A 24,284-nucleotide genomic window follows, 5' to 3' on the forward strand; every position below is an offset into this window, starting at 1 on the left:
AGGTACTTAATAGCATAAGAAAAGCAGAAATTAGCATTAATAAGTAATAAACATTTTATAATTTATAGTGTAGAGGAAAAAAGATACATTCAGACTATTGTTGCAGAATCTTTTCTGTAAATAATAAAGTTTTGTGTGTAAAGGCTGTGAGTTCTCAGTTAACTACATTTTCAGGAATCTCAAGTACTGAATAGGATCTCTTAAGATTAAGAATTTTAAAATCTTTTTTTTTTTTTTTTTTAAAGATTTTATTTATTTATTTGATAGAGAGAGATTACAAGTAGGCAGAGAGGCAGGCAGAGAGAGAGAGGAGGAAGCAGGCTCCCTTCTGATCAGAGAGCCCGATGTGGGACTCGATCCCAGGACCCTGAGATCATGACCTGAGCCGAAGGCAGCGGCTTAACCCACTGAGCCACCCAGGCGCCCCAAGATTAAGAATTTTATAATGTGGTTTTAAATGCAAGGAAACCTAATATTTGATTTTTTTTTTAATCTTTTTTCCTTAGGGTTGAGCTGTTGGATTATCTTGACAGCATTGATTGCAGCTTAGAGGACTTCCAAGCCATGCTGTCAGGAAGACAGTTTAGCATAGATCCAGATCTCCTGGTTGATGTAGGTACTTTGAATAATCTTTGCTGTACTGGCAGTTTGTGTATTCACATATATTATTTATAAATCAGTACACCTTTTTTGTATTTTCACTGTTTTTGCATTTTCTTTTTTTTAAATGAATGATTTTGTTTATCAGAAACAATGAGCAGATGGGTTCAGGACAGTGAAGGAGGGTGATCACTACCCCTTTCTGAATAGCAGCTCAGTTAATCCTCCTGTAACAACATACCAGTTCTGTTCAACAGTACTTCTACTTCTTCTCTGGACTTGTTGCCGTATTTGTTCTGCTCTAGAATAGATTGTCACTGAATAGAAATGGGTGGAAATTTAGTAAGAGAGTTACTTAGGAAACTGCATGGAGATACTTTTTAATACTTTGGGTATTAATGTTTTCCACTCACATGAATTATATTTTAATATATTTGCTATATTTTTAAAATGCTTATGTCCTGAGTCCTAAGGTTATCTTGTTCCAGTCCCCACCACCACCTACATGAGTATCACTTCAATGTTGTCTGGACTGTGAATCCTTATCTACCATTTCTGGCACTAACTACCTTTCTTGCTGTCTTCTCTCTTGCTCCTACCACTCCTCTCTCCCTTATGGCTTGGTCCCATCCAGATGAATGGTCCCATCTAGATGAATATTGTTCTGTCCCTGATTTCCATTTTCTGTTGTAAATCTGTTTCTGTATCCTGAAAAGGTTTGTTGCTCCTTTTTTTTTTTTTTTTTTTTTCTTTTTTTTCTTAAATTTCTTTTTTTGTCCTCAAAAAGTTTTTTTCTCTTTTTTTTTTTTTTTTTTTTTGCATTTCTGCCTTAAAGTACAGTCTGTCACATCAAAATATTCTGTAGTCTTGCCCTTTTAAGAACTTCTCAGTGAGGATAGAGGGAATTAGTCCTTTCTTACTCTTCAGTCTTATTAATTTGCCACCTTAGCAATCTGCTTCTTAGTCTTTGTCAATATCCATGATTTGATTGTTCTTTCCAAATCATCATTATGTCACAGGATAAATTTCACTTTCTTTGAAGATTTCCTTTCTGGCCTATGTTATCATCTTAAGGGAATTCAGCATCCATATTAATGACCTACTTTGTTAATAGTAATTTGTCAGCCCTTCTTGATTCTGTCAGTCTTTGTCCCCATCCTGAATACAGGGACCTTTTAGAATATCTGTCCCTTAGGTTATAAGAAGGAAACAAAATTCCGTAATTCTGACCTTCTACAAAGCCTTGCAGTCTTCTAGGTTATTTTAATTTAACCTTGGAATGTTTATCATACTTGTCTGTCTTCAAGACCTCATCTCGCCAACTCGTCCCTGTTCTCACAGAGGATAATCACAATGTTCTTGTTCTCTCATAAGTTGGGAAATCTCATTTTTCTTTTCTTAGAGGAAGTGCTTGCTTTCTCTTTAAAGCTTATTTGTACACCTGCCCTGTGCCTCTCTGTTTTTCTATCTCTGTCCTTGATTTTTCCCATCTTGCTTCAGTGGGTACAGATCTCCTTCTTAAACATTTTGATGTGTGGCTCTGCTCATTTACCGTTTTGCCTCTCTAATTCTTTAACTACAAAACATTAGAAATGAGTGGCTTTATTTGTTACTTCTTTTTTACTCTATTTGAAACCCTGCATTATCTTGCTTATTCACTTGAAGCCTGTGCTGCCTTGGTTTATCCATACTGAGTAGGCTCCAGGTTTGTTTGTTTGTTTGTTTTTAATTCAGGCCATTGGGCTAGTAGGTGGGTTTCATTTGGCTCATGTCACTTACTGGCAAGCTATTTAACCTTGGAAAAGTTCACCTCTTTTGCCCAGTTTCCCCATTTGTTAATTGTGGCTGATGCCTAACTTGAAGGGCTCTTTTGGGCATTAGAAATAATTAGTGCTGTTCATATTAATACTGGTTATTTTTGACACTGAGACTTCTCTTGATTTTAGAGTCACTGGACTTCGTTTATCTGTCTTCCTAACTATTCTTTGTTTACTCTACTTTGTTTGCTCTTTCTTTTTCTTATTGTTCTCTACCTGTGCGTAATCCCCAAGGTACCCATTATTTTGTCTTTATTTGTTCTAGGTCTTTTCTTTTTCTGTCCTTCCTTTATGAAGGTATTTGGCTTATAGGATTACTCTCAAATTTATATCTCTAGCTCTTAATCTTTTTTTAAAGCAAACTTTGCTTGAATTTTGATGCCATCATCAGTTAAGATCTTGCCTTAGATTTTTGTGTTTAGTGCCAAACTTCTCTTTGTTCTCTAAATGAGCTATGTTTCTCAGCTTTCTTTTATTTTCTGTAGTGATATCAGACTTCTCTTTACTCACCCAGAATAGTAATCACTGAGTCATTTTGGTTTCCTTATCTTTATCTCATTGTTCAGGTCCTGTGTATTTTCAAAAATAGCACTCACAGATAATCCCTACTTTCTGATGCCTCTCTCATCTAAGATCTTCATTATTTCATCCTTGAATTATGCTGACTGTAAAAATTACCCATTGGTTGCCTTGTTCTCTGAGATGGCAAAGATGGTAAGGACATGAATAGGTGTGCTGAGTTCATGGGTTCTATGCAGAGTTCAGTTCTTAGTGACTGTGAGTCAGCAGGAGAGGCTTGGCTGTAGGATTCAACCAACTATGTCAGCTCCTCATGTACAATCTACTGTTTTCTGCTTCACACTCAGCATCTGCTGGGAATACACGAAAGTGTCCCTGATTTGGTGGGTGGCATTGAGTGGGGCAAAGAAAGAGTGAGGAGCTTATACTCTATAGATGCCACTTTCAGTAGGGACAAAATCTGGTCAGGTCTCAGAGGCAGTGACAAGCTGAACTTGGCAGAGATTGGTGGTCATGTAAAGTATCTACTCTTAAGGATCTGATTCTCTTCCTTTACATGGATCAGTAGGTAGTATGAAAGGAAGGAAAGAACTAGGGATATTTTTAAGGCTATCATGAAAGTGGAACTTTTTTTTTTGAAAATGGAACTTTAAGGAAGAGGAATCAATCTCTAGAGACTGTGGAGGAGGGATCTATCTGCATTTCGTTCTGTCATGTGAACCATTTGGTGTGTTCATTCTCTTAAAATGCTTTAATCACTATAGTTCCTTGCTCGGGCCTTTTCCAAGGCTCTTACTGCTGAAGAATGTGGCCTTATGCTCTGACGGACCTTGCTTTACTTCTTGAACTTTACACATACAACCTACTATTCAACTCAGAAAGTTTTATGTTATTTAGACTGGTCATCTTATCTACTGCTAGAATTTACCCACCCTCACTCCCAACCATTCCTTCTTTATTATTGTTAATGTTATGATTTATTTTTCTCTCCACTTTCTACAAGTCCTAACCATTCTTCAGGGCCTGATACGTGTTGGATAGCTTCATCAAGACTTTGTTTCATCTTGCACGTGCCTGTGTGCATGTGTGTGTACACACACACACACAGAGACATGCATGATTTTCTCCTTTCTCTCAGTACTTTTAATCTCCACCATCCATTAGTATTATAATATTGGATTGTATCTGATTGTATGTTGCTATTTGATTTTGTTCTTGTCTTTCAGATTGTAAGCTCCTAGAGAGCAGGAATAGTGTCTTCATCTTGTATTCTTCATGATGTCAGTTGATGTCAGTTATTTTTTAGATGCTCAGTAAATCCTTGTGGAATGAACAACTGAAGTTTATGACTTAAAAGTTATGTCTGTAAACTGGCTGGACTGAGAGGCATGCAGTAAGCAGTGGTCTTAGCATTTACGTCTTCTGTTGCTAGGTGAGGTGAAAAAAAGCAGCAAGAAGGTATACCATTTGGTCAGAGGGCTTCGTTTGAGGTGTAATTTAGGAGCCATCATCACAGAGCAGGTTCTGTAAATTTCTCACGTATTTAGCAGGTAGTCAGTGAAGGCTTACTGTCAGGGCAAGGAACTCAGCCCCGGATGCCACTTAAAACCAAAGGCATTTAGAGAGAAAATAAGGAAATGAGAAGTTGGGCAAACCACTATTTGTCTTAAGTGATTTACCCCACTGTTTTATGGAGAAATTCTTAAAACATCTGATGCATGGGCTAGCTTGCTCTGCTTTTGTGTTTTTCTTTCTGCTTTCCTGCTTTTCTCTTTCAAACTGTTATACTGTATGAAAACTTCCTAGTGCAGGAGCTACATCTCTTTACCCAACATGGCTGTATAAAAATTTTGAACACGCAGTTAATTCTTTTTTAATATTTTTTAAACTTATCATCTTTCTTGTTTGGTCTTTCAGCTTTTCACTAGTTCTGTGCAGATGAATCCCACAGATTACATCAATAATACAAAAGTAAGTTTTAATTCATGTTGCTCAGGACCCGTAGCTGTAAGAATCTGAAAAAAAGCCCTAGTAAGTAGAGAGCAGTATCACTCCCAGTTACAAAAAACATTTTGTATTTTACCTTATATGTGTGATCAAGACAGTAAAATTCTAGCTGAAAAAAAAGCTTTTGGTTATGGGGTGAGTCATTGCCCAATTCTGTAGGTACCTGTGTGATTAACAGTATGAAATGAGCCCTCAAATGCTGGGAAATCAACTGACTTAAACTTGGCATGATCAGGTATATCACTGAAACAAATTATTAAAATATTTTTTCATGTTTTATGTGCTTCAGTTTACATTCATATTCTTTCTATGAACAGTGTCTCAGCATTTTTTATTGAAAATCCACTGGTACCCATATTCTTAAATAGTTCCTTCATTTTATTAGCATGCAGTAAAAGCTCAGGGATTTGAACTAAGTTTTTACTAACTGTAGGTACAGCAGGTTGAAACAATGAAATACGGATTTTGGACAGGTTTTTTTTCTTTTTTTTAAAGTAATGGTTTTGTTATTTTGTTAGTCCATTTGGGATTAGCAAATGTTGAAATTCTTTAGAACTGGTTTTTAATGAGTAATAAGGACAATTTGCAGTTGTTAAGAGCAAATGATTAGAGTCATTCTGTTAGTTTGTATATTGCTTATACAATAGGCAGATTTTTAAATGTTTTTAAAATAGATTAGGTGTATACTCCATTTGTCTTGCATTTATACCATACTATTCAGTCCCATTTTTTTATCGAATGCAAAGGTGTAAATCAAGTCCTCTGATATTTGTACAGGTTCTAGATTAGTGAACTTAAAGTTTTACTTGTTTTTTGTTCTTTGTTGTCTAAAAATGAACACTTAGATATAAGTAATTAGAGTAAGAATGCAGAATTTTTCTAATGTCATGACCAGTTCTTGTACATACTCAAAGTTACAGGCTGTGTAACTTAGAGTTGAAAGAATTTGTGAATTTTTGAACTAAAAAGTTGATTATACATTGAATATTTGGATAATTTTTATCAGGGGTTAGCATACTTTTTATAAAAAGGCCAGTTGGTAGATACTACCTTTTTTTTGTAGGCCATATGTTCTCTGTCACAACTACTTAACACTAATTGTAGTGTGACAGCAGCCATAGACAATACATAAAAGAATGAGTGTGGCTGTGCTTCCATAAAATTTTATTTACCAAAACAGGCAGCATGCTGAATTTTGCCTGGATTTATATTTTAAGTTTCTGCGGATTACCTCAACACCCTGGGTTTTAGTAAATACGGTATTATTAAATGTTAGGTCTTAAGGTGAATGAACCCATATCATGCATTTATTTAGTCAATGTGCTGAACTGTTTGTTTATTGCTATACATTGAGTCATTCTTTATTCTTGGATTATCCTATTTATCGCAAAACCAATATCTTAATTACAGTTCTCAGGAATAGCAGTTAAACAGCAAATTGCATATTGTTCTAAAGTGCTATAGAGAAATTAGAGAATGACTTTTCATTATAGTTCTAAAATCTAAATTAATGTTTTCAAATAACTGGCACATCAGCTGTCATTCCCTTGCTCATGACGAGTATTGTATTAACATAGATCACAACACTCTTTTTCTAATATTATCAGGACACTTATACACTTCAGTAGAGCCATCTAAGTGGCCATTACTAACAAATAAGAATTTGCATGGGAGATGAATTCCTTTTGTCATCCTGATTCTCACATGTTTTAGAATAACTGGCATCCTTGGAAACTACCTATTTTAAAAAGTAAAAGATAATGATGGTATTCTTTCCTTAATGTTTGTTTATTGCAATTGCTAAATCCGAAACATATTTATGTACATTTTTGGGAAGTTTTAATTTATTATATCTTGAGGTCATTATTTTTGAATCTGGAAACTTGTACTGCATCATTTTATGATGATTATCGGCAATTTTAGGAATTAGTATATTTTCTATACCCTGTATACTTAGTGAGCATGCAGGTGTCTGGGACTTAACAGCTATTTAGGAAAAATTGTGAACCTCAGCCCCTCAGTTTGAACATCATTGAAAAGAGCACCAAAGAACTAAACAACATTAAAGGTTTAGTCCCCTTTACAGTCAGATGTGAGGAGAGAAGACAGTGGTTGAAAGAAGCAATTTAAGTGACAGAAAAGAACTGAAAGAATCTCAGAAGGAGAATGAAGAAACTTCACCTCAACTTTGAGGCTTCCAAATACAGAAATAATAGTTTTAAGGATATCACCATGTCATCCTGAGCTACTCTAAATATGTTCACTTACGCTAAATATTCTGTTTGTGAGTGAAATGAGTGATACACATTTTTAATCAAAACTGTTTGAGTTAATTGTCCTAAAGAATTATCTCTTAGTTTGAAACCAGCCATCTTTGATTCGTTCCCATCTTTTACCTCTGACAAATTCTGTCTGTTCTTTTGAAATGTCCCCTCTTTTCATACTTAACTGTCATCCTAGTTCAGGTTCTTTGTTTCATCCACTTGATGACAGCAATAATTTTCTTAACTGGTCTTAACCAGTCTTACCTATTCAGATCTCTTTCTCTCTCTAGTTCTTCTTTCCCGGTGTTCCCTTTTCCCCTGTATTTCAGATAATACACCAATATTCACATAACGTACCAGCTTTTTAAAATTTTTTTGCTATTTTTAGGAATATATAAAATGTGAAACAAGTATTTTTTATATTATTTTTTCTCTTTTAGTCTGAGAATAAAGGATTAGAAACTACCAAGAACAATGTAGTTCAGCCAGTTTCAGAAGAGGGAAGAAAATCTAAACCCAAAACAGGTAGGTATAAATGTGGTATTAATTTTTACAGACTTTTAAAATTAAGAGTCATACATAGAAACTAATGTGAGCCAAGGAAAGTCTTTGCCATACTTAGCAGTTGAACACAGAATGTACTGTTCTCAGTTCTATGCATAATGTATCAAGGTTTCAGCTTATGGAAAAAATTAAATTGGTGAGGTACTAATTCTTTAAGTCATTTTTTTTTTTAATTTAACTGTAGGAGAACTGAAAGAACTCTCAATTGTTGAATGAAAGACTTTTTTGACTAGTACATTTTAAAATTTACTGACACGAAATATCATATTTCTTATTTGGGTGTATAAGGGTAGTGATTGCATATATGCACAGCTGTTTCCATTTTTTCCACCTTCAGCTTGAACTCTGTATAAGCTGGTGATAAAAGAGCATTTTTCTAATCTTTATTATAGATAAGCAGCTTATCCAGTACACTGCCTTTCCACTTCTTGCATTCCTCGATGGGAACCCTGCTTCTACTGTTGAACAGGGGAGTACAGCATCATCAGAAGTTATGTCCTCAGTAGATAAACCCATAGAAGTTGATGAGCTTCTGGATAGCAGCCTAGATCCAGAGCCAACCCAGAGTAAGCTTGTTCGCCTGGAGCCATTGACTGAAGCCGAAGCTAGTGAAGCCACACTGTTTTATTTATGTGAACTTGCTCCTGCACCTCTGGATAGTGATATGCCACTTTTAGATAGCTAAATCCCCAGGAAGTGGACTCTACATGTATATATTCATCAAAATGATGAACTATTTATTTTAAAGTATCATTTGGTACTTTTTTTTGTAAATTGCTTTGTTTTGTTTAATCAGATACTGTGGAATCAAAAGCACCTTTTGCTTTTCTCACTTACACACTCTGGCAAAGCTTTCAGATGTTACTCAGCTACATAGGTACACAAGATTTAATGCACATTGTTGGCATATCTTTAAGTTGGATTCAAATGGCCATTTTTCTCCAGTTGTAGTAACTTGGATTTCTTTTTTTACGTATATGCCCATTAACCCCAGTTAAACTTTTGTTTGTTTTACTTGTTTGATGCTGTCTGTTTGCATTGAGTGTAAGTCACTAGAACTAATGGTAGAACTCTTAAACCTTTGTCTGTTCCAGTTACTTTTATTAAATATTTTTCACTTGGCTTATTTTTAAAACTGGGAACATAAAGTGCCTGTATCTTGTAAAACTTCATTTGTCTCTCTTGTTCAGAGAAGTTCATTCATGTTCAAAGGAAAGGCAAAGTAAACATGAGTGCTTGCTGTCAGAAATGGCTCCAGCTCCATATATATAAAAAGAAGGGGGATGGGATGGCATCAACCCCATCCATCTCGTTGGACTAGTTTTAAGTAAAAGTTTTCTGATTTGTTTGTGTTTTTTCGAACCATACTATTTAGTAAAATAAATATAATGAATGTTGCGTACTAATGTCTGTTACGTGTCTTCTTTAGAGGTGACACCCACATGTAAAATTTTTTCCTTTTTATAGGAAGTAGATTTAAATTGTAAACTGTCTGTTGTCCATTTTTGATTCACACCAAGATCTTTGTGCCTCATCTCAAGAGTTAGACTGTGTATTACAACAACGAAGGAATATAAGGTCTCTAAACTTAATGTGTTTTAAAGTTCTTCTGTGTTAAAAATTATACTGGCTTGCTGCCGATATTTCTAATAAAGAACTAAGAGAAGTATGCCTCTCATTGTTCCAGATGAGGTAAGAACATGATCACTGGATGCCACCCAAAGGCCAGTAATTTTTTTTTTTTTTTTTTTAAAGATTCTATTTGTTTATTTGACAAGAGATCACAAGTAGGCAGAGAGATAGGCAGAGAGAGAGGGAAGCAGGCTTCGTGCTCAGCAGAGAGCCCGATACGGGGCTGGATCCCAGGACCCTGGGATCATGGCCTGAGCTGAAGGCAGAGACTTTAACCCACTGAGACACCCAGGCGCCCCAAGGCCTGTAATTTTTGTCCCTAGAGATGGAACAGTAACACTTTCTCCCTTTGGAACAGGCTTATAGAGCTTAATACAAGGCGGGCACTACGTTTATCAAGTTGAATTCTACCTTCAGGCAGAGCCTGGAAGCAGAGCAGTTTATATCTGAATATTTTATAGGGCTATTTAATGAAGAATCACAAATATGGCCCTCCTTGTGGCCATATTCTGTCAATATCCTGGAATTTCTATTACTATAATGTAAAAATTCAAAATAAAGCCTACCACAGAGAGATAGGAAACCCTTCCTTAGCAGATCTTTAAACATTTGGCTCTGACAATGGCATCCTGGTGAACTAATTCAAGTCCCCAGAAGTTAGTTTCTGCATAAGCTGTAGAGGTCACTGGCTTAGAGGTTGTTAAAGTGAGAACAAGAATTTAGAGCCTGAGAGACAGAACTTAAGAGAATTTTCTTTTTCCCTTCTCTTCTTCAGTGTGGAATATGATTAAGTTTCTTCTCTTGGGGACATTTTGGAGCTTTAGAAATATTCTAAAAATCTTGAAAAATATGTTCCAGTACTTTTTTGAGTTGAAATTAAAATTTTTCACCTTTAGTTGGAAGGAATTTAGGGTACTGATAATACTACCACTTAAAAATATAACTTAGTTTAAAAAGTTACATGCTTTTTAAAATGTATCTAAAGGAATCTAAATACCGTACTGATTTGATAACCATCATCATCCATTCCACTTCTCCCAAAGAATTTTATCCTACTTTTATTATGTGTGAAAGTCCTACACTGAAGATAGTGTCCTACTTCTCTGCAACTAAATTTGAAATTGTTTCCTATTACCTTAAGATTCTAAGCATTATAAAGAAATTTGTGTCCAGTTATACACAGTTCATCAAAACAGTATGATTATCCAAACCATTTTCTCTATCATGGAGTTAGATTATTTCTACTTCATAAACAGGGTGGCTGTGTAACTGAATTCTGATAAATAAATCAGAAGTGATGTACAGAACTTCCAGGTCTGGTTTGTGAAAACCTCCCCTCTGCAATCCTCCTTGCTCTTTTACTCCTCCACTAGCCTGATGCAGAGGAGTATATGGCTTCAGAGTATACATTCAAGAAGGAAGAAATTTGGCTTCCTGAATCACTGCTTAGAAGAGAGGCACCCATCAATCTTGGACACCTATTGTAGACTTCAGGTGAGTGGAGAACAAACTATTATGTTCTGCCTTCGGGTTTTTTTTGGGGTGGGGGGATTGATCTTAGTGTTCACTAATACTCAAATTTTGGCAAACATTAAACAGTAAAATTGTATGAGAAACAACATTTTTAGTGGCCTGAACAGGTCTTGATTGGGGGGAAGGAGTACTTCCCCAATTTTTTTGTATCTGAAGCTGAAGATTATCAGTGTAAGCATCATCAGTTTCATTCCTTTTTGTTTTTGTAAGTGTACAACTCTTAAAAACTTTGTAATACAAAAAAGTGTATGATGGAAGGAATTTGGTATAGCACTATCAGTCCTTTTAACTCCTTCATAACTATATGCTAGAACTATTGTATTTTTTAATTAGTTACCCACTGGTGACTTAATTAGATCATCTTTCAATTTCATCAACAGCAAAAAAACCCAGAAACTACCTGAATTGCAAAAGTATTCTGCCCCCAGTGTCATTCTTTCTCACCAGTATTTAAAATTTTGTCTTTATTGGGTGTTTGAGAGTTTATCCAGTGCCTTAGTAATGCCTTAGATTCAGAATGCCTAAGAGATACATCTTTGTTAAATGTGGAAAGTGATTGCTAAGAGAGGGATGATGCCCTGATGTTCTTAAGGCATCTTTTCAGGCAGATCCAAGTTCAGGAAGGAGTAATAAGGAAATTGAAGATCTGGACACTGATCTCTAATACCTCTTGCTTACCAGAGGAAGTCTCTGTACTGTCTGGAAAACAAGTACCACAGTATGAAGACCATTAATTTCAAGAGTGCCCCCTATCTTCATCCTCATTATAACTTTCTTTCATTTAAGGGGGGTGGTTGTAAGTATCGGCATCAGAAATCACGTAGAACAGAGCTGAATGTTCTTTGAGTGTGTCACCTTGTTTTTCATAGGGATGGTATACTCAAGTGATGAGGCTTAAAAATGACAATAGTCTGCAGACTGGGAAGATGATGAAATGGTATTTGTTGTGATGAACACGTTACATTTAAGAATTAGAGCCTAATGTTCATTTCAAGCACACATGAAATATTTTTTGAGAATTGGTTGCATATTAGGCCATAAAGCAAATCAGAAAATTTCATGGAATTGGCATCAAACAGACTAACTATAATACAAATAAATCAGACCATTACAGTTACAAGGAGTACTGGCATGGTATTTTGTGGAGTGACCTTCATTTGGGTTTACTGTTTTCCCATGATTATAGGAGTTAATGGGTTTGGGGTAGAAAGACCACAGGGGTGAAGTGCCGTTTTTACCATTTATCAAAGTATCTTACTATTTTTTTCTCTGGAGAACCCTAATACACTTAAAAAAAAAAAGAAACAAAAAGCTCTCTTTATCTTACATCTTAGAACATAGAAAATCAAGGGTGTAAGAATGGAGAATCTGCCAGTAAATGGGGATGCTTTTAGAGCTGTTACACGGCAGTACTAAAAGTGTGCTGGGCTGGCCAAGTAGTGACAAGTTGAAAAACATGTTAGGTCTTTTAAAAATTGGTAAATTGAAGCTAATCAAAACTAAGCACTTTTGCTCTGCAAAAGACCCTGTTCAGATGGAAGAACAAAGATACAGACTAGGAGAAAATATTTGTAAACTACGTACTATCTGATACAGGATGTATATCTAGAATATTTTAACTCAAAATTCAACAAATTGTAACAATAAACCATCCAATTACAAAATTGCCAAAAGGCATGAATAGACATTTTACTGAGGACCTACAGATGGCAAATAAGCATATGAAGAGATACTCAACACCATTAGCAATTTGGGAAAGGCAAATTAAAACTACAATGAGATAACACAATATTTCTATCAGAATGGCTAAAATTAGTGATACCAAATGCGGGCAAGGATGCAAAGAAACCGAACGGTTCATTTATCAATGGTGTGAACACGTCAGAAGACGGCAGTTTCTTGTAGAACTAATCATTTAGCCTGCCCTCAAGGATTCTTCTACTTACGGGTTCCAAAGAACCACTGATCTTTATTTTCATCATTGAAAGAGTAGTATAGGGGCGCCTGGGTGGCTCAGTGGGTTAAAACCTCTGCTTTCGGCTCAGGTCATGATCCCAGAGTCCTGGGATCGAGCCCCGCATCAGGCTCTCTGCTTAATGCGGAGTCTGCTTCCCCCCACCTCTCTCTGCCTGCCTCTCTGCCTACTTGTGATCTGTCAAATAAATAAATAAAATCTTAAAAAAAAATATTACAAATGAAATGATACTCTATGTAATCTTTTGGGATTGGCTTTTTAATACAGTAGCGTACTTCCTTGGAGATCCAGTCAAGTTGTTTTGTGTACCAAGAGTTTATTCCTCTATTTATTGTTTAGTAGGTTCAAGGTATAGATGTAGGACTGTGTGTTTAAACATTTCATTTAAACACAGTTGAAAGACTTTTTTGGTTTGTTTCCAGTTTGGGCTACTGCAAATAAAGCAATAAACATTCCTGTATAGGTTTTGTGTGAACATTAAGATTTTTCTGAGTAAAATGCCCAAGGCTTCATAGATACTATCTTGCTTATAATATTGGAGAAATCATGCCATTTTAAATGAATTACTGAATAAAATATACCAAGCCTTAGTAACATACGGAATAGAGTACTTCATTTCTGTTTGTTGTTGTTAAGGAACTTTTTTATATCCTCTTGTGTCAGAAAGCATCCATTTACAACTTAGGAAAAAATGCCTTTGGACACAGGTTAAAATTATTCTCCAAACTAAACTGGCCCATCTATTAAAGGTTCTTTAGGAGAACATGACTTGAATTACCTGAGATCCAATTTCATGGGTTATTTACAGACGACCAAAACGGTGTAACTATCACCTTTAAAATAATACAGGTTTTCAGCAAATGCAATGGACAGTAAACCCTGTTTCGGGTTCCTTTATACAGAAGAGAAAAAGTAGGTCTGAGTATATATAGTGACCTAAATTTGAGTTGCTAAAGAATTAGTACACCACACACTTTCTCTGAATTCATTTATTTAGAGATAGAACACAGCCATTCAAAATGATGGAACACAATATCAACACACAGAATAAAGTTGGGGAATTAAGTTGAATTGTTATCTTTCATTTACATTAATAAATACCTTAAAAGAAGCAAATATAGATTTTAAGATTATGACACTAGTTAAACATACACAAGTAACTAAGTTTCTAAGTTAACTGTCATACTGCTTGATTTTCAGGTTGAAAGACTATAATCTATATATTTCAATTAAATGGCAGCAAATACAAAAGCATTTTAAACATCTTCTGAACCTATGGTATAGTATACTATAAGCAGTTTATATTCTATAGCATTCCATCATTCTCCTGGCCTCGGTTTATGGGTAGAAGGCAAGCTGGACACCAGCAAATCACATAACAAATTCACCACCACTAATGAGGTGTGTAATCTATTACGCATGTATTTTGAATAGAAGTTGTTTTTCAATGCCAAAGAAATGCCAGCTGTTTTTGGGAAACTTGGGATTTCCTAGCCTGGTCACTGATCAGTTATCTGAGCTTCAGTTTTCTTCATTTCTAAAACGAAGGCTTGGACTAGATTTTATCTAATTTATCTCCTGAGGCTTAGTCTATACTACAGTAATGTCCTGTCAAAAGTTTACTACCTTCGATTTTAATGAACTTTCAAAGTACACCTTCTAACCCACGATTACCTTTTTCAAAAGCTTTGTATAAATCCTTCAGAGTACCTAACATCTCCATTGAACCTATACTTTTGCTTATGTTATAATGACTAAAACAAAGTTGGTATGTTGATATGAAAGGCCATCCCTACCCAGGGAAGATTACAACCTAACTGGGTATTCAAATTAGTAACCCACTATCCCCAATCTTTCTATGAAGCCTCTGTCTCTTAATCTCCATCATAATTTACACTATTGTCCATCAAACACTCCCTACCTGTTTAAGCTCCTTATCTTCACATCAGGGGAAAAACCTGAAAAGATTTTTCAAACAACCAGCATTTAAGTCACTTATTTATACAATTTTACAATAGCCACCTTCTTTGCAGTCTCTTGTAGAGCAAGGCATCAAATATTTCAAAAGGCAGCCATACATTTCCTTTTATACTTTCTAAAACAGCTTAGGGACTAGCACAATTTAAAAATCATACTGTCAAGAAGCAGTTTTGTTTTTACTCTTAATTTCACAGGCACAGAAACTAAGGATAAACCTAACAACGTCCACTTTTCACCACCAGACTCCTATCTCTCTCCCTTTGTAATTCATTCTAACACACTTATCAATGTGCATGGCAAAAATACAATGATAAAATGACAAGCAATAAAATCTAGTTCATGCCAGAACACTGGAGAAGTTACATGGGAAGCACACACATACACAACTTTACAAAAGTTTGGAATACTGTTAATCTCAAACAAGCAATGACCAAAGTGGGACTTTCATGCCAGAAGTCCTGTTCAATCAAAATCACGATTTGTAAGAACAAGTGGTGCCACTAGTGTCCAAACATACAACACAATGCCAATCCAACTAGAAGAGATTTTCACCCATACTGCTGTCCACTGACTCTTCATCTCACGAGAAGGCTCATACCTAAAATTTAAGAAAAAAATAAAAGGGAAAGAGAGATTCAGCCATCACGCTACTTAACTTTACTTCGAGGTATTCTTTGTATAGTTTGTGGTAACAGATACACAATTGTTGAGCTAATCTGTTGCTCTGCTTGTCATACTACTTTAGCAACTAATGTGAAGGTAAAAATTAAGAATTTCTTTTTAAAGGAGTAAAGGACATTGGCCTTCTGAAGTAGCTCTTTTACTAATACTCGGGTTCTTTATGTATAGGTCCCCACTTTCTGTACGTTTGTTAGGCCACTTTGCTTTTACAAAAAACCTGTATGAGTAAAGTAAATGGCTTTTTTCTTAAAAGCAAAATTTCTCTTTGTGTTTCTTTCAGTCAGCAAAAGCAGGTACTAGCATAAGCCTTTAATAAAAATGAAGTAGCATAATGCAAACTGTAAAAAGTAGGGGGAATCCTGTACTTCTGGCTTAGCAGTCATAAGACAACAGGGAAATGGACTGTGGTGCCTGGTTAATAAGTAAGATATTGTTATAAAAGATTTATCAATTTTAGGGCCACCTGGATGGCTCAGTCAGTTAAGCATCTGCCTTCTGCTCCAGTCATGAGCCTGGAGTTCTGGGATCGAGTCCCACATCAGGCTCCTTGCTCAGAGGGAAGCCAAGCCTGCCCCTTGGCTTGTGCTCTCTCTTTCCCTGATAACTAACTAACTAACATATCAATCCTATCCTGTATAAAAAAAGTATCATCTATTCCAAGCGTATATTGGAACCACTCTCTCACCTTCAGCCTTTTCAGATTTAAGAGATTCAGAAGGAAATACATTCCAAATTTAGCTGGTTTTTGTACAAATGAAACATACCAAAAATATTTTTTATCTAACGGTTTCTTTTTTTTTTAAGATTTTATTTCTAAGTAATCTTTACACCCATCATGGGGCTCGAACTCATAACCCAGAGATCAAGAGTCACATGCTCCTCTAATGGAGCCAGCAGGGTGCCCCAATCTAAGGTCTTAATGTTTGTTATCTGACAGCCAAAGCTGTGAATTACTGAACACTACTACATGGATTCTTATCACTTAATATGCCGCAGTGTAGGACTTTTTAAAAAAATGCTTATTTTTCAATAGTAAATGTCAGTAAAGTCTGCTCTTAAAATGAAGAATAATCTATTATTAACATGGTAATTTCTGTAAAAAATGTGTAATTTCATGAAGCTTCTGATTTTAATCTCTTCAAGATTTGGAAGTATTTCAATATTAATGCCAAAGCAAGGAAGTAAAGTCTGCACTTCTTATACTGATCTCATTCATTTATATGTAAATTTTGAAATACATTGGAGGATCAAAAGTACTTCATACCCGTTTTACATACAATACAATGATGAAAAACACTGAAATTTCCACATGCAAAGTTTTCATGAAATGTACTTACCTGTACCAGTTGGTAAGGGTCATCATGATATAAAGTGAAGCCAAGAAAAGCATGAAATGAAAGAAGGAATAACTGTAAGTAACACCATCCCTTTCATTATCTACGGCTCGGTGAACATCGTCTCCATCCTCCAGTGATCCATCACTTCTGGCTCCACCATCTTCTATTAATGTTGATTCATCACTTGTTAGAGTCAATTTATTAACCTGACTGTTGTTTGAAGTACGGATGCTGCATAAAAGACAGGAAAGAAGGAAAAGGGGTATTTAAAAAACTGATTTTTAAATGAATGGCTAGATTTCTTGTTAAAAAATAATCCACAGTTTTTCTTACCTTGAATAAAACACACATAATAAAAAGAGGATCAGTCCTATAATTCCTTGAGCATGCCACCACTGGACAGACTGCCCCTCCTTTGGGACAGTGTTTGTTGTATTGTACCCAATTATGCTTAGTAGACTTGGATTGCAGTTTGTTTCTGTAATGTAAATTAAGGTCAAATTAAAATGCCAGACAGTATAAGAAATAATTTATTTTGGGGGACCTAGTTAAAAGTGTTTTTTTCTTTTTTATTTTTAATTTTATGCCCTTGCATATTCAAAAAATTTTCCTGGAAGAAGGCACAAATATAAGAAAAATGTAATCTGAAAAACTTGTATTTATTGATAATGATACCTTTTAAATATTACAGTGCTAACTTTATAGAAGTGCCCAGAAAAATGTCCAGAACGGAGATGATATTAAGCTCTAAACTGATCAAGAAAAAGGTGAAACTGAGATGAGCTCTCATAAGTATAATAAAACCCTGGTACAGTTAGGAATAAAATTCAGGTGTTCTAAATGAAGATTCAGTGGCTTTTCCTAATATATATTGTAGGAGAACAATACTGACTTTATGAAATTTATAAACTTTGGTCAAAGTACATTGCTATGTAGACAAGGGAGCTTACACATAAAATTACTAGTTTATTAGAATTTTAACAAGTGTTTTGTGGAAATGTCCAAATAAGTCATAATGACCTAATCCATACTGTTAACTTTTGTAAGAAAAAGTCTGTATTCACTAAAGTATCCAAAATGTTTCTCTCTTCCACAAAGTCAGGTATATCAACTATCATCTTATGATGAAAACAATCATTAATTAGGGGGAAAAATAAGACAAAATTGATTCTTAGAGCCATTCAGATAAGAGTAAGCTCTAAAGCAAATTAATAAAAAAAATTTCTAACGACTTAATACCTGAACAAAAATAATTCTTTTCTGTAATACTAAAAACAGCCTTCATCAGGACACCTGGGTGACTCAGTGGGTTAAAGCCTCTGCCTTCGGTTTGGGTCGTGATCCCAGGGTCCTGGGATCGAGGACCTGCTCCCTGCCCAGCAGGGAGCCTGCTTCCTCCTCTCTCTCTCTGCTTGCCTCTCTGCCTACTTGTGATCTCTGTCAAATAAATAAATAAAATCTTTAATTAAAAAAAAAAAACAGCCTTCATCCCACTATTGATAAAGCATCTACTGAGTTTATAAACTTGAAATCAGATTCAGATAACATTTTGTAATTTTAAGTAAAAGGCACCACTTCTTCCTTTTCAAAATCAGTAACTAATTTCTTGCTCATCTGCTTCACCCCAAATGATTTATATTGGCTTCTTAATCTCATGGAATGCAATATAACTGGCCTATAAAGAGATTCATTAGAAAGCCTAATTATATTCACTTGCAAGGTACTCACAGACAAAAACAGTATCTTAATTAGTTAAAAGCAAAACTATACTGCTTAGCAATGAATCAAGGAGCATTTTAATAGCTTTTCTAATACACACACACACACACCCTCTCTCTCTCTCTCTATATATATATACACACACACACTACCATAAATATGACTGTTCAAATTAGGTATATTTGTTATAATTTTCATATGATTATAATTTGTTACTAAAAGAAGCAAAGTGAAAAAAATACATAGCAGTACATCAAATATGAAAATGCTATTATTTCCATACTGTTTTCTTCTAGAGGCTTATTTTTCTTTTTTAAAGATTTATTTACTTATTTTAGAATGAGAGAAAGAGCAAGAGAGCGTTGGGTGGCAGGGGGGTCTGAGGGAGAGAAAAGACTCAAGAAGACACTCTCCTGAGTGACCCAGAGATCCATCTCAGGATGCATGAGATCAAGGACCTGGGCCAAAAATCAAGAGTCAGATGCTTAACCCACTAAGCCACCTAGGCACCCCAGAGGCTTATTTTTTAAATAGCTTACTTTCACAAAATAATCATCTATGAAAAAAAAAAGTTGCAGAATTCATTAAAAAGAAATAAGGGGCGCCTGGGTGGCACAGTCGGTTAAGTGGCTGTTTGACTCAGGTCATGACCCCACGTTCCTGGGATCAAGCCCCACGTCGGGCTTCCTGCTCGGTGGAGAGCCTATTTCTCCCTCTCCCTCTGCCTGACGCTCTGCCTACTCACACTCACTCTCCCTCTCTGTCAAATAAATACAATCTTTAAAAAAAAAAAAAAAAAAGACACTTCTCTTGGGGCGCCTCTGTGGCTCAGTGGGTCAAAGCCTCTGCCTTCAGCTCAGGTCATGATCCTAGGGTCCTGGGATCAAGTTACGCATTGGGCTCTCTGCTCAGCAGGGAGCCTACTACCCCGCCACACCCCTGTGTCTGCCTCTCTGCCTACCTGTAATCTCTAGCAAATAAATATATAAAATCTTTAAAAAAAAAAAAAAAGAAAGAAACCCAAGCAAACAAAACATACCCGGTTCATTGGTCATAGCAGACCATGTCAAATACATTGTGTAGACTGTGATTACTGAAGACTGTAACAAACCAGATCTTGGTTGTGATTCCTACAAAGAAAAATTAAGACAAATATTCTGACATCATTCAAGATTTAGGGGAAACTTAGAAAAATGGAAGCTTCATTAAAAACTAATGATATAAAGATCATACTTGGATTTTTGGCAGAATAGACATTACAGAAGCACCAAGGCAGAGGAGCATGTTGACACTGATGAATGCTTTATTTTCTGAACAACTGGCTGGATGAGTATAATAAACAAAGAATAGGACGATAGCAACTAAAGACAGCAGATAATTCAGAGCTGTAGCTGATAACAATGCTGTGAAAGAAATATAATTGGACAATTAGAATGTATCACGAATATTAGGAGTTAGGCATAGGGCTCATTTTAAAAACAATCATTCAAAACGTATTTTAAGCAACTAACACGGTCTGCATTATGCAGGCTATAAGAGCAGAGAAGAGTATTTCTGAACTTTATCACAGTGATTTTATACTCCTTACACATAGCTCACTATAGTATTTTTAAGGACAGTAAGGTAACATAAAAAATTTCATTAACAGTAATAGCTCCATTATAAACACTTTCACACACAGTGGCCTTAATTTTCAAAATACAGAAAAATAGAAAATTACTTAATGTTAAGTCCATAAAACAACGCTTTCCTGTATTAACTAATTATTTTTTATTAAAAAAAAATTTTTTTAAGTAGTCTTCATGCCTAATGTGGATCCCAATGCAGGACTTGAACTCACAACCCCGAGATCAAGACCTGAGATGAGATCAAGTCTAATGCATAACTGAATGAGCCACTCAGGCACCCCTTAACTAATTATCTCTTAAAAAAAAATTTATACATAACAATAAGTCATTATTATTTAATAAGACAACCCAAGTTTCTTGTATGTAAATTAAAATACACAGTGTGTTTTTGTGCTAATGCATCCTTAATATACAGGTGTTTATGCAGATATGCCTGCCGGGATCCACCCAACAAATATTTACTGAATGCCTGCAAAGTTCTAAGCACTGGGGATACAACAGGAAACAAAACAAACTCTTGCATTAGATTTGCATTAAAGAATGACGTGTTCTATAAAAGTGAATTTTCCAAATGACTGAAGTTTATTTTTTTGGATACTAAACTCTATTTTAACCACTGAGATCAAATAAGACAAACTAGCTGTGAGAGAAGTATCAGGCTAGCAGATAAGAATGAATATAGCTTTCAATCTGATTTAAAATATTTAGTGGAAACTCTTATCATTTCACATAAAAATTTATATTTATGGCTGCTTTTGAAAGGAATCAGAAAAAATTCAAGCAATACTGAGCCCACATTTCCACAAGGCAACTACTGTATGAAACTGAGCAGCAGCTATGCACCTTAAATAAAATACAGTCATCACAGTTCTGTTTGCACAAGGATTGCCTATGCACTTTAACCTGAGTCTCTTCCCTCCTTTTCATCACCTGGGGCAAGCAAATGAATTCTGATCCCTGTTCTGCAGTATAACCACTGGACTCAAGCTCATCATTACAAATAAAACAGTCACAGTACTTTAAGAACCCAATTACGTGTTACTGACACAAAAAGGCATCTTTCCACTTATATAAAAAGAAATGTTCTAGAGTTGCTTTTTATATTTTTTCTGCATGCTGATGTTTATGAATTATGCCACTGTTTATTTCTAGCAGTCCTCGTCCCTTTAGTATTTTTAACCTGCTGTAAAATAGGAAATTATGCTGTAAAAACTACATACTGTCAGTCATAGAACACAGCCTTTGCAACATCTATTTTAGCCATTCAAGGTACAATGTCTGGATTATTTTCTGGCTCTTAGGTATGTTCTTATCGATTACCTAAAAACTATTTCAACACAATGTGGTAAGATGGCACTTATAAACTTTTGAAGTAAACACCACTTCACAAAAACATCATAAAAATCTTTATTTCCCTAGTCTACATATATGCTCTCACCTTCCAAGTTCACCTGTCTTGAAGATGCTCCAAGAAAAAGCTTACCTGCATACCAACATCTTGAGTTCCCTTCTTCCATTTTTTCAACCCATGATTCATTCCATGAATGGGCAAAATCAATAAGTAAGACTAGCTGTATGAGGATGAAGCAAAAGGCACCTGCCATGCCTACATAAAACCACACTGAAAGAAAAAAAAAATACAAATCACTGGCTGGTTCACTTTTTATTATTTCACCTTCGTAATCACAATACACAAAAGGAAATATTTTATACAAATGTCTTGATTTTGCCAACAAGAGGAAAAAACAAAACAAAACAAAACAAGTAGTGTTACAGTTCCAAGAAGCAGTTATCTCAGTTTCTTTATAAAATATAAACATCACACAATTATGAAAAGATGTATTACCAGTTGTAAAAGTTCCTTCGGGAATGAAGAAAGCCCCAATAATAATCGCAATTGCTGCAGCAAATTTAAAGAACCAAAATCTGAAAGAAATAGAAATATAGTTTACTAATACAGATTCACTCAATAAATAGTTTCATATATGAAATCTTTTAAGAGCATGTGAAAAAAAGTTTATGTGACTGTTTAGGACTGTTTTAAAAAAGAAAGATAATTAATTCACTATGAGAAAATGAGAATATTCTATATTCACAGGTTTACTTTAAATAATGAATGGGTAAGTGAAATTTAAGGAAGAAAACAAATGAACAAAATAAAAAAGACCCAAAAAACCCAGACTTTATATACAGAGAACAAACGAGTGGATGCCAGAGGGAAGGTGGGTGAAATAGATAAAGGGATTAAGAGTACACTTATCCTGATGAATGCTGAGAAATATATAGAACTGTTGAATTATTATATTGTATACCTGAAACTAACGTTAACACTGTATGTTAACTTTACATGAATAAGAAATTAAAAATAATATGTGAAAGTATAAGGTGCACTATACAAATGAACAGGTTTTATAAACACATGATAAATGCTCCATCCAAAACTCTGGTAATAAAAAAAAACACTAGCTTTTAGGACATCAGCATCTTGATGGCAAAGAGCCTATTTTTTGGTTCCCCTGTTCTTAACAACTAATTAGGCTTCCAACCATTAACAGAAGGGTCTCTGTGCAGCAGAATATGAGATCAAGAAACATTTAAGAGGAAAATCATCTCCAGCACCTGTGTATTTGGTAATAGGCAGACAGACTCTGGTATGGGCTGTAGAACTAATAAACACCCCTAACCCCTCCTACCTTTTCCCAGTTGGGGAAAACCTAGACTGCTGATGTATGCAAATACCCATGAATGAGAGACAATTTATAAAAGTCTAGCTCTCCTGAGGGAAGATTCCTGCATGGCCTGTATGTGTGTCAGGGAGATGAGTTTCAGTGCAACAGAGAGGGGAAGAGAAACTTTGTCAGTACCACCCCTACACGATGGCAAGAGAGTATGGACACTACCTGGCAGCAACCACTCCCCTGGGGCAAAAGGAGAACTGTTGAGTGACAGCTACTCCAACCCTGTGGGACAATTCTAAAGAAACCCATTTCTCTCCAGAAGCACCCAGATTATGGAGGCAGGACCTCCATGACTAAGGGGGAACAGGAAATGGGGAAAGCAGCAGCAAAGAACATCAAAAAGCATTAAAGGAACACAGTTTCTGCCAATTACATTCAGGATTTAAGCAGGAAATATGTTCACAAGTCTCTGGGAGATCCTCAGCCAAGGATATTTCTGCTGGCTGTGTGGGACTCTAAACACCTGGAGTACTAAACCCACTCTGCAGCCAGCTCTCTGTGTGTGCTCCCAAGTGTGGCAGAAAGAGCCAATCCAGAAATGAGAAGGGAGGGAAGGGAGAAACCAGAAACTTCAGCCATAGTGCCACCTTCTGGAAAACAAACAAAAAAAGACTTCCAGTAGCCAGTGAGGTGAGTTTTTTTAAGAACCCGAGAAGTCATAAAAGCTTAAGACTTCTTCCACAAAAGGGAGCAAGAAGTATGCAGCCAGTGTATAAATACAAGGTCACAGAGAACTCTTGGGATCAAGAGTACACCGCATCTGAAGGCAAACAAACAGTAGAGACTTGAGTTATCTGCTACCTCAAGCAACAACACAAAACTATAGGGAACAAGAAAACACTCCCATCAACAGAAGATAATAATCCAACAACTGAGCTCAAAGGCACAGTATCTTGTAATCTAGTGAATAAAGAATAGCAGCTGCTTTAAGGAAACTCTATGAGCTACCAGAAAACACAAAAAGACAAAATCAGGAAAAAAAAATACATGAACAAAACGAGAACTTTAGCAAAGCCAGAAACCGTAAAAAAAAGAACCAACATCTGGAGCCGAAGAATATGATGAAAGAAATGAAAAATGCAAGAGAGCACTTGCAGCAGGGTACATCCAATGTCCAACAGAATCAGCGACCCAAAGAACACAAATTTTGAAATACCCCCATAAGAGTGAACAGAGGAAAAAAGAATGAAAAAGAGTGAAGCCAGCCATTTGATCTATGGTATTTAAATATTAGAATAATTAGTGTTCCAGAGGAGAGGAAAGAAAGAAGGGGGGAAAGTTTATTTAAAG

General features: G+C 35.7%; 2 protein-coding genes across 3 annotated transcripts in view; one reads left to right on the top strand and one right to left on the bottom strand.

Annotated features, from left to right (window-relative positions):
* HSF2 (heat shock transcription factor 2) overlaps positions 1 to 9,173 on the top strand; it is a 33,029-nt gene extending 23,856 nt beyond the window's left edge. Inside the window, exons 10-13 of one of the 2 annotated variants that reach the window (XM_059400636.1) lie at positions 507 to 612; positions 4,854 to 4,907; positions 7,648 to 7,732; positions 8,164 to 9,173. In XM_059400636.1, the coding sequence (XP_059256619.1) occupies positions 507 to 612; positions 4,854 to 4,907; positions 7,648 to 7,732; positions 8,164 to 8,456 (538 nt within the window). In that variant the 3' untranslated portion in view covers positions 8,457 to 9,173. The remainder of the gene's footprint in view (positions 1 to 506; positions 613 to 4,853; positions 4,908 to 7,647; positions 7,733 to 8,163) is intronic. The other variant, XM_059400637.1, reaches the window with a different exon arrangement.
* Positions 9,174 to 13,884: 4,711 nt separating this feature from the next.
* SERINC1 (serine incorporator 1) overlaps positions 13,885 to 24,284 on the bottom strand; it is a 35,134-nt gene continuing 24,734 nt past the window's right edge. The window contains exons 4-10 of the mRNA XM_059400638.1: positions 22,103 to 22,182; positions 21,740 to 21,877; positions 19,862 to 20,031; positions 19,668 to 19,758; positions 17,243 to 17,387; positions 16,910 to 17,140; positions 13,885 to 15,489 (exon numbers count right to left, since the gene is read on the bottom strand). Of these exons, the coding sequence (XP_059256621.1) occupies positions 15,354 to 15,489; positions 16,910 to 17,140; positions 17,243 to 17,387; positions 19,668 to 19,758; positions 19,862 to 20,031; positions 21,740 to 21,877; positions 22,103 to 22,182 (991 nt within the window). The 3' untranslated portion in view covers positions 13,885 to 15,353. The remainder of the gene's footprint in view (positions 15,490 to 16,909; positions 17,141 to 17,242; positions 17,388 to 19,667; positions 19,759 to 19,861; positions 20,032 to 21,739; positions 21,878 to 22,102; positions 22,183 to 24,284) is intronic.

The sequence above is a fragment of the Mustela nigripes genome, chromosome 5 (assembly GCF_022355385.1).
Source record: "Mustela nigripes isolate SB6536 chromosome 5, MUSNIG.SB6536, whole genome shotgun sequence".
In the NCBI taxonomy this organism is placed as follows: domain Eukaryota; kingdom Metazoa; phylum Chordata; class Mammalia; order Carnivora; family Mustelidae; genus Mustela; species Mustela nigripes.